This window comes from Cynoglossus semilaevis, unplaced genomic scaffold (genome assembly GCF_000523025.1).
Source record: "Cynoglossus semilaevis isolate Cse_v1.0 unplaced genomic scaffold, Cse_v1.0 scaffold279, whole genome shotgun sequence".
Lineage (NCBI taxonomy): Eukaryota > Metazoa > Chordata > Actinopteri > Pleuronectiformes > Cynoglossidae > Cynoglossus > Cynoglossus semilaevis.
The window spans coordinates 1-10,247 of NW_007585123.1; the positions used below are offsets into that span (position 1 = coordinate 1).

Genomic DNA, 10,247 nt, shown 5'->3' on the forward strand with positions numbered 1-10,247 from the left:
TTTACACGACTTGAGCCCTGGCCCTAGGAGCCTGTTTCAAACAGTTCTTGTCTTGCACTTCACCCTGACGCAACCTGAAGAAACCTGACGCTGCCAGTAAAGCCAAAATTGAACCCTTTCCTCTTTCTTCAATCAAAGCTCAACTTATTTGGCATGGTTAGTCAGTAGTTATTTCTTAACAATTACTTTCAAGGTACTACTAGCACTGTTTTTGCCAACCAGCTGGACCTATTGCAAGACAATAGTGATGACCACAGCAGTGGTTTTTATACTTTTCCTTGTTAAACAAGATTTGGTTCAGGTGTTCACCTAAATCAATTCCTCATTAAGTAGATTGAGGTGTGCTTGTGTTGGAATTTAGCAGACGCTAGAATGGAATGGCTGTTAAACATGTAGAGATACTGATTTCAGAAAAAAGTGGTCTCTTTTTTCCACAGCTATATAATTTCGAGTTGACCATATTGAGCTCACCCTGCCCTGTGGGTGGTGCTATGTACGCATTTGTGAGACCTGTTCAATATTGAAATATTGTTTATTTAAATCTAATCACCTAAACTCGCTAACATGTCTTACATTTAAAGAGAAAGTGAAGAGAAAATATTGTACTATTTATGATCAAACATATCTTCATGGATACTACAAATACTAATTACAAGGCTGCTTCGTTTGTCTTTAGCTGTAATCTCTCTCTCTCTAACCCCTCTCCCAATCCCTGAAAAAAGTACGAAGCAAAATGTGTGCGTTTTTTACTCTCGTAACCACAGGGTGGCGGTAAAGCTTCATTGTAGCTCCAAATGTGACAGAAAAGAAGGACAAATCTGACCTTGAGACAAATTTTTCGCTTTAACAAAAATGAACGAAATAAAATTTGTATAACCCTGTTTGAAAGTAGCACATGTGCAATAAAATACTATGAAATGTAATTTCAGAGACGCCGTGTGTTGGTAGTAATCGCGATATTTCCGCTATACCTGCTCCAGTACTGTGAGTTCGGTTAGCGCTGTTAGCTGTAATCATCTTTGACTGCGTGTCATTCAGTGGCTCCTCGTTTACGGAAGCGCGCAAAGGACTCCTGCTTTAATTTGAAGGGCACAGGACGCGAGCTTCGCAGAACACATTGGCGAGCGTGGAACGAGCTCATAGGAGCGTGTTTTCTTTGCTTTTGGCGTTTGTAAATAGACGGTCGCGAGCGCCTATTGCAAAATCCACCTGCTCCTTTTTCTGTCATTACCTTCAGTGAGCTATACAGAGGCGCTGATTTATGTTGTCCGTGGGTGGTCTGACCCCAAAGAACCATAAAACAACATTTTGAAAAAAAAAATAAAAAATTGTGTTGCTGTGATGATCATATTATAGCAACCTGACCAGAAGGGTATTTGGAACAGACATCCATCTGGGTCCAATCATCTCTTATTCACCCCGCTTCTTAAGAAACAGTCCCATGACTGTTGATGTGTTTTTGTTTTCAGCTGCACCTGAGTCTCTCCCTGAGCACAGGAGGAGATGACGGGCTGAAGGGCAAGAGAGACACAGAAATCATCCCAGTGCAATCTCTCAACCTGCTGCTGAAGAGTATCGGAGCAACACTCACTGATGTTCAGGACGTCGTCTTCAAGTATGAAAACTCACGACTATCATGAAAAGAAAACATTTAACTTTCTCAGTCAAACTGGAATGATTTATTCTGGTAGCAACACACTGCAGCTGAACTTATGTTTGTTTACTCAATGTTTACTCAATGTTTACTCAAGGCTGGCCTTTTTTGAGTTGAACTTCCAGTTCTGCACCACTCAGCAGCTACAGTGGGAAGTCATCAGACACTATTCCAAGCAGGTAACAAACACATGGAAGATGACTCTGCTCTAAAAACCTAGAAGCGTTGTGGCTTTTTTTCTACTATTTTCTTTATATATAACCATGTGCACAGTAGAGGCAGGCCTTCATGTCTCCCTCTGTTGTGTTTCAGGCTATCAAACAGATGTATGTGCTGGTGCTTGGGCTGGATGTACTGGGAAACCCCTTTGGTCTGATCAGAGGGCTGTCAGAGGGAGTGGAGGCTTTCTTCTATGAACCCTATCAGGTAAGGCAGGAGTCAAAAGGTCAAGTGTGTGTTATCAACTTCACTGTAGCCTTCCTGGCCTTTTTTAAGACCCAACAGTCATGAGTTTTGTTTCTTTTGGCTTTTGAAGGGGGCTATTCAGGGCCCAGAGGAATTTGTGGAAGGAATGGCCCTTGGAGTAAAGGCTCTGGTGGGGGGAGCTGTGGGTAAGTGGTAAAGATATATATAAATATATAACTATACATATATATGTATACATTTTCCGACTTGTGGAAAATGTATTGTTCTGTACCGGATTGTTCATTCTTTCTTCTGCATTGCGAGTGAAGCGTGGTCTGTAAAAAAAAAGTATAAGAAGTAACAAAGAGTGAATAAAGAAAGACTTTCATATCGAAGCTGCTTCTGTCGCTTTGCGGTTATTTATTTATACGCCCGCTACATTGGCGCAAAATACAGGAGCATTGCCAGTTTTGCAGGCTTGGCTCTGGCCCGGTAAGGGACTTTTTATCTTCTTCTTCTTTAGGCTTTATCCCTATTTTCAGGGGTTGCCACAGCAAATCATTGCTTTCCATATTGCCCTGTTCTTTCTCTAGTGTGGTCAAATAGACTTCATATTTTTGTATACATATTCAGGATTTTTGTGTATATATTCAGGATTTTTGTATTATACATACACACACATATGGATATATTCAGGTGTTTTGTATATATATTGAGGATTTTTCTATATATATTCAGGATTCTTCTATATATTCAGGATTTTCAAAGCCTATTTGACCACACTACCCTTATCGGGGCGGAGCTACACCTGCTACCACCGCTACGTTTTTATTTATTCACTCTTCACTGCTTCTCTTCTCCCCTTTTCTCCTTTCCTTTACTGTTTTTTTACAGACCACGCTTCACTAGCAACGTGGAAGAAAGAATGAACAACAAATTTTCCGCGAGTCACCAAGGAACCTGTGAACAAATCAATATTTTAAAGACAACACAGCACACTCTGTCATATGACAGCTATCAAACAAAATATCTTCAAATAAAAGTTAACATACATCACTCTTTGCATTACTGTTGCTCTTTTCCTCTGAATCCCCCAGTGATTCAGTGAGCTTAGATCGTTAACGATTTTATGACTGTAATCTGTTCTTATTCTCTTTAACGTATTCATTACATTTTCTATTACAAAGCATTCACTGTATTCACTTCTTTTGTAATACTTGGGTTACAAATATAACCATGACATATGCAGGGGCTGTTTTATGGGGATCTCCTGTGCCGCCTGGTCGGTGGAAGCAGCCGTAGCTGGGCACCGGTACGGACAGTGTGGTCAAATACGCTGTTGTACATATATTCAGGATTTTTGTATATATATATATTCAGACTTATTTATATATATATTCAGACTTTCTGTGTATATATATATTAAAAAAATAATTTCCTGAACGGCATGCCATAATATACATACACACACATATGTGTGTGTGTTTGTGTGTGTGTTACAGTAAGGGTGGGTAGATGGATGGTGGTATTATTGGATATACAGAGCACAGAGCATTCTGCCCATCTGTTTAAATGTGTCAAAAGTGGTGAACTTTTTAATTTCACATTTATTCTGACTGCTGTAATTTATCCTTTCTGAATTTTATATTCTGAAAACGTACTTAGTGACATTTTTAGCAACCTTTAAAGACAAGAACACATTATTACTCATATACAGGAAGTATAGCAGGCGCGGCCTCCAGGATTACAGGGGCCATGGCTAAAGGTGTGGCTGCCATCACGATGGATGAAGAATATCAGCAGAAGAGACGAGAAACAATGAACAGACAACCGACCGGGCTGAAGGAGGGACTAGCCCGAGGAGGAAAAGGACTGGTTTCTGTACGTAGACTTACTGTGTAATGTTCACTGCAGCATGTAGCAAGAAAACACACCTCACTGCTGACATTTAACTTTATAATACTGTAGTAAGTTTGGTGCAACTATTTTGATCACTTCTCAGGGTTTTGTCAGTGGAATCACAGGGATTGTTACCAAACCAATTAAAGGTACGTTGAAGTAGACAAAAATGTTGACTTTATGAATATACTTTTGTTCCTTTGACATTATCACAGAAATAAGAATTCCCTAAAAACTGTTACTAATAACTTCTCCATTAAAGTAAAAAAATGTATTTATTGTAATTTGGCAGGTGCACAAAAGAAAGGTGTTGCAGGCTTCTTTAAAGGTGTAGGTAAAGGGTTGGTGGGTGCAGTTGCCAGACCAACAGGGGGCATCATTGACATGGCCAGCAGTACTTTCCAGGGCATTAAGAGGTAACTATTTCACCCCTGTGTACATGTCTATATATATTTATATATCTCTTGATGTAAATACATATATGTGTATGTGTGTATATGTACTGTATACATATCTATATAGAGTATAAACATGTATAACACATTTATGTATATGTTTACTTTTACATATATGTTCATATAAAGGTGTGTGTGTGTAAGTATGTATTTATACATATATTACCTGTTCTAAAAAAAGTCTTTCTATTAAAAAGTAGTTTTCCACACAAAACCTTTTAACAAAACTCTCTCAGTTGATTGAGTTTATAAACAGAAGGAAATATTACATACTGTAGTAGACATGGTCCACAGTGACCATAAACAACTGTTTACATAAAATAATTTAGTAATTATTAATGTTGATGTATTTATTTTTGCCTGCGCTCTTACGTCTTCAGAGCAACTGAGACATCACAGGACGTGGTGTCTCTCCGTCCTCCTCGCTTCATCCATGAGGATGGTGTCATACGACCATATAAGGAGAGAGAAGGCCTTGGCAGTCAGATGCTCCAGGTAGGAGGGAAAACCTAGTCAGATCTAAAATTGTTGATTAGTTTTCTGTGTGAGTTAATGTTAATGTTTGTGTGCGTCTTCCCTTCACCTTGATCCATACTAACAAGCCTAAAGTGTGACTGCTCCGACCTGTGCTGTTAGAAACTCCCCAGGTTACAGTTGAGCTTATTGTCCTGTGAGGAATACACATTTATGGTGTTTTACTGAATGAGGTGATAAAACTACACATTCACAGTAAAACACAGAGACATGAACCAGTTGGACTGTACAGTCAGTAGTGCTTCATACTGTACGTGTACTGTACTGTAGATAGGTGACGTATTTCAATGCAGATTAGCTGTAGTTTTCAAGCTGTGGCTCACAGTGTTGTGCTGGCAGTCCTGCTTGATGGACTGGGCTGAGGGTTCTGGTCTGGAGACTCAGGTCAGAATACTTAGTGTGTGTTAGTCTACAGTAATAATGGGAGGTGCAGGGTTGTCACTTCGAGGTTTACAAGTGGGGGACAAAAGGAATTTCTGCTGCATAATTTGCTGTATAATTACATCACATCACAGTACATGTGAGTAAGGCCCAGTTAAAACTGTTACACATTCCTAGTGAACAGCTGGTGAAATGGTCTTTTGTCACTTGAAACGCCAAAACTAATGTGAGCTTCATCCTCTTCATAAAGACGTCTAGCAGTTCTTCCTGTGTTTTTATCAGCCACCGATTTAACCTGTGGCTGGTTAGATGAACGTCATGTGTAGCCACCGTAGTGTTGTGAACCAGTGCTTCTGTGGTCCAGTGTGCAGTGATGTCAAGCAGCTGTGTGGGTAGAAACATACGGTGTGTTTGGATCTCCTGACCTGGCCTGTTTTTTTTGCCATGTCCACAGATGAGGTTGACCCACAGTCAGTGTGTCTCAGAGGAGGACAGTGATGAGGAAACAGACTAGAAAGTAGCACTGAGCTGCTGTAGTCCTGTGTCCCTGTTCTCTGTTTATGTAAAAGACAAGAACACACACACAGGCTTTTTTAACTATGAAGGAATTGATTTTCTGAAATATTTTTTCAGTCATTCAGTTATTTTTAATCTATCTTTAATTTGTATAATGTAAGACAATTTTGATTCTGATGATAAAAAAAATCTGTGTCATCAGAAAGACTTACTATTATTTTTATTTTATTTTATTTTAAATCATAAAAAAACTCTTTATGTTAAAAACACTACTACAGACATACTACTACTATACTACAGAGCTTAGAATTCTTTAAATTGTATTTTCCCCTGAAATACAGAATTTATATGGTAGAAACTAAAACTTAAATAAATGTTTAATTCCTTTTTTAATTTTAAAGACACAATTACAGTTTTATTTATGCGAATGAGAATGAAATCAGATGGAAATGCACAATGATTTGACACATTTTTCTTACTAATTTAAATTGTATTATTTTAAGAGGTGGAAGAGTCATAACCCACCTAAATTATCTTCTGTATCATTTACATCTATATTTCATTATTCTTTTCTCATAGTCTTTTTTTATTATTTGTGTCATCGTTGTGTCATCGTTTGTTCTTTTGATTCCAATAAAGGTTTTTTTTTACTTTTCCTTTCATTTTCTTATTTCAAACCATATTCTGAACATGTTTCACCTTTGCTGTAGTAAAGACTCTTAGCAGAGGAAGAAAAGCTTGTAAAAAAAAAGCAAAAAAAAAAAACTTGTAACTTGTTGTTTTACTGTGATTTTTTATGTTATTGAAATTTTCCCCTCGTTTCAGTTATTTTTTCTTTTCTCTTATTTGATTTCTTCTTTTAGAAAATTGAGAACGGACGTTTTGCCAAGTACAGATACTTTGCTCACGCTAAGGTCAATGATTCTGACTTTTTCATGATCACAAAGAGGTGAGTTTAAAAAATATGGACATATAAGCTCTAAAGTTTCTTCTTGATCAACACTGAGATATTTATTCTTTATTTAATACTGTCTCTACTCTCTCTGCTCCAGGGGCATATTTTTCGTGACCAAAGGCACGTTTGGTCAGCTGACCTGCGAATGGCAGTATCTGTTTGAAGAGTTCACCAAGGAACCGATGATCATCGAGGACCGACGACTTCGCATCGAAGCCAAGGTTTAACTCTAAATCTGAGTCGGCTGTTATGGTTAGTACAGGATGTTTTCAGCTGATGGTAATAAAGCAGGATTTGTGTTCTGCAGGAGAGAGTAAAATCAGTCTTCCATGCCAAGGAGTTTGGGAAGATCATAAACTTCAAGACTCCCGAGATAGCCAAGGTACGAGTCTGAACCATCACGTCTGCTGCTCCTTCTTGTTGAAATGTGTTTTAACACGTCTATTTTATTCACGATGAATCTTTGATCTCCCTCTTTAACTCCAGTGGGTTCTTGACAAATTGGAGGATGCCAGAGACAGCCTGCCCAAACTTCACAGAGAAGAGCAAAACAGAAACCAGGTGTAAACATAAAAAGGGACATTGAAGAGAAAAAAGAAGGCGATGATGCAACGTACCAGATGCCAACAGCTGTAGAACACCATCATACACACATATGCACACACACACATACACACAAACGTGTACAGTGTTAGTGCGTGTGTGTGTACATGCTTGTGTGTCAGTGCCTTTGGTTTTCACGGCATGCTTGTTTTGTTTACCTCCATGTGTGAGCAGAGCAAAAAAAAAAAAATCAAATAATGCTGCGCGTCCTTGACTGTTGTGTGATGAGGAAGAAAGTTTGTCAGAGTGCATGCAAACAGGAGTGCTGTCTAGGAACAGTTGTACTCTCATACATGTATGAACCATCATAGACTGTGTATAAAAAATGGGTGAAGTTGTGTAGTTGTAGAAGTGACTGAATGAAATTTTCTTTCCTAAATCACAGCCTCAGTTTATTGGTTTGATTGACAGGAGAAACCTGTGGTGTGGTTGTCAGATTTACAACTGAACATTTTACACCTGTTAAGATTCTGTTGTTCACACCAGTTCTTATTTAGATACTTGTGCCACTGATCAGTCAATCGGTGAACCTCATTGAAACTCCGTTCCGACTTTGCTTTTCAAACTAAAACTTTTCATGACGAATATAATATATCCAATCTTGCAGTATACTCAGTAGACAGCAGTGCACCATTAAGTATCGAACTGTATTTTTACAGAAATCAATTTACATCTCACTTCATTTTCAGCTGGTTCACAAAACAATGTTATGTCACTGTTCTCTTTTTAGCAGTGGTCCCAGTAGAGAGAGCTACATTTGCTACATTGTAGGAACCTTTGATAAACCTTAAAAATACAGCTCTGCTCTAGCCCTTAGTTTGAACAGTAGCTGGTCATCTGGACCACCTTCCTCTGCAGAGTTTATAGTTATAACCACTAGATTCAAGTCTTCACCGTAACAATGTAATTTTGACAGTTACAGTCCTGTTTAGAGGAAAATGAGGAGTGATGTTTACACAGTGTTTCTTCCGATTCCAGCAGTACCATCTCTGGTTGTCTTCTACAGTGTTGCGTTACAATCACAAGTTTCTCCCATTTCTTATGCACGGTCTATTTTCACCACAGTTGCCCTGATTGGATGTTTTTTACCCTTTTTTTATTTGCTCTAATTTCACTTATTTGCACACATGAAAGATGGTCAATTCCACCTTTTATTCAAACTAATGCCACGTCCTGGGTTTACAGTCACATCTGGTGGAATCTACAATGCTGGTGTAATTAGAACATTTATTTTTGATAGCTGAGCTCATTGCACTCGCTCCAAATAGATAGTAAGAACACAATTTTCACTAGGTTCCTTTTTTTTGTATTTGCTTTCAAATGAGTGGCTGTGGAGGTGTTGCCACATTATTCTACAGCCTTTGTTGTTTGAGAAGAGCTTTCACCATATCAAGGCCAGATATTAATGGTAGCATAATGAACCAAGATAGATAATAATTTATTTAAATGTGATACTAAGATATTATTATGGGAACCTTTAACAGTTGTTTTCTTTTTACGTCTCCTCATTGTTTTTCTTTTCATAATATCCATCCACATGGCAAACTGTTGAGTGATAATGATATTTTTATACTATACTTACTCCTGTAGAGCGGCTGTATATTGGTCTGAAAAGATGTTGTATCTCTACATCCACCCCCACCACATACAAGTCTGTTCTATGCCATTGCAAAGTGTAATTTTATGATTTTTATGTTTTTATACCACACATATGCAACATTACCTACTGTAAAGTGAAGAATAATGCAGAGCAATATTGAATATTGAGTGAATTTGAACGAATTAGTGCTAATTATTACACTACTATTCTACACATATTTTAACATAAAGCTTTGGTTTTGGAGATGCATAATCAAAGTTTCCATTTTCAGTTTTGTCCTTGACATGTGTGACAAAACAATGATTCACTAGAGTGGTTTCATTTTTTTTGTTCTTTTTCAAAAAACAAAATATAAGTTTGCAATTGTGTGTTTGTTGTTTTTTTTTCTTTATTCCCATATACACTAGGTTACAATGCTGATTTCCAATAAAAATAAAAACAAATTTTTTAAGAGATTTTTTTACAGCGTAAATTACATTGTAATTTGCAGGTTCAAATACAGTGTAAATGACAGCATCATCTGACACCTTCTGATCTAAATGTTAATCATTGGCAAACACTGTGGTACAGTGTTTAAAGATGAGGAAAATATAATAATAATTAATCATCATTTCTCTCAGGCTGTATATTGCAAATCTTAACCATGAAAAGGGTTGGTAGATTTTAAAACCTTTCACCTGTAATTGTGTTGGTGGAATGTTCATTTCTGACAAAAATTCATAATTTTAACCTCTTATGCTCTCAGTGTGGTCTGGGATCACTGCTGTTACTGTACAATGACTCAAGGTTGGCTAAAACTATTCACCTGCTTTGTTTTATCATAATTACTGTGTTGAAAAGTTCTGTTAGGCAACTGGACATGAATTTTCTCAAAGAAGACGTTTCACCTCTCATCCAAGAGGCTTCTTCAGTTCTAACTGGTGGTGGGGAGTACAGCAGATATATACTTCGGGTGTGACACAGCATAAAGCTACTTCAGGTCCACCCTGTTGGGTGGGGCCTTGGGGACTGTGAAAGTGTAAACAGTCGTTAGGAGTCTGAAGGGATGTTGCGATCCTCATCAGAACGGTTTCAGTCACCTGCCTCTTTGTTGTGTGAAACTGAGTTGAATCTTTTGGGTATTGTTCCTAAAGTGCTTTGTATGTGGGTGATAGGTTGTGTCTGAGTCCATCTCCTCTGTTGAGTGATGGTTTTTCCAGGTTGACAAAAATGGCTTCTTTTACCCCTCTCTCAAACCATCTGTCT

At 37.9% G+C, this 10,247-nt stretch overlaps 1 protein-coding gene across 2 annotated transcripts; it reads left to right on the forward strand.

Moving 5' to 3' along the window:
* The first annotated feature begins 24 nt into the window (after positions 1–24).
* LOC103398711 (vacuolar protein sorting-associated protein 13A-like) lies at positions 25–9,365 on the forward strand. 2 transcript variants are annotated; one of them, XM_025053761.1, is made up of 13 exons: positions 25–156; positions 1,470–1,615; positions 1,752–1,833; positions 1,967–2,080; positions 2,190–2,265; positions 3,777–3,940; positions 4,062–4,107; positions 4,251–4,374; positions 4,794–4,908; positions 6,708–6,793; positions 6,897–7,020; positions 7,107–7,181; positions 7,286–9,365. In XM_025053761.1, the coding sequence occupies exons 1-13, from the start codon at positions 154–156 to the stop codon at positions 7,364–7,366; spliced, it is 1,236 nt and encodes a 411-aa protein (XP_024909529.1). In that variant the 5' UTR covers positions 25–153; the 3' UTR covers positions 7,367–9,365. The 2 variants fall into 2 exon arrangements, with proteins under 2 accessions (XP_024909529.1, XP_008335643.2); XM_008337421.3 differs by lacking the exon at positions 25–156 and having other exon boundaries at positions 1,330–1,615.
* The last annotated feature ends 882 nt before the right edge of the window (positions 9,366–10,247 follow it).

What these genes read in the sequence shown, in the direction of transcription:
- LOC103398711 (XM_008337421.3), top strand. Translation starts at nt 1,452, where the DNA reads ATGTGTTTTTGTTTTCAGCTGCACCTGAGTCTCTCCCTGAGCACAGGA. An exon ending in TCAGACACTATTCCAAGCAG is followed by an intron (nt 1,834 to 1,966) that starts GTAACAAACACA and finishes GTTGTGTTTCAG; the next exon opens with GCTATCAAACAGATGTATGT. An exon ending in GAGGAAAAGGACTGGTTTCT is followed by an intron (nt 3,941 to 4,061) that starts GTACGTAGACTT and finishes ATCACTTCTCAG; the next exon opens with GGTTTTGTCAGTGGAATCAC.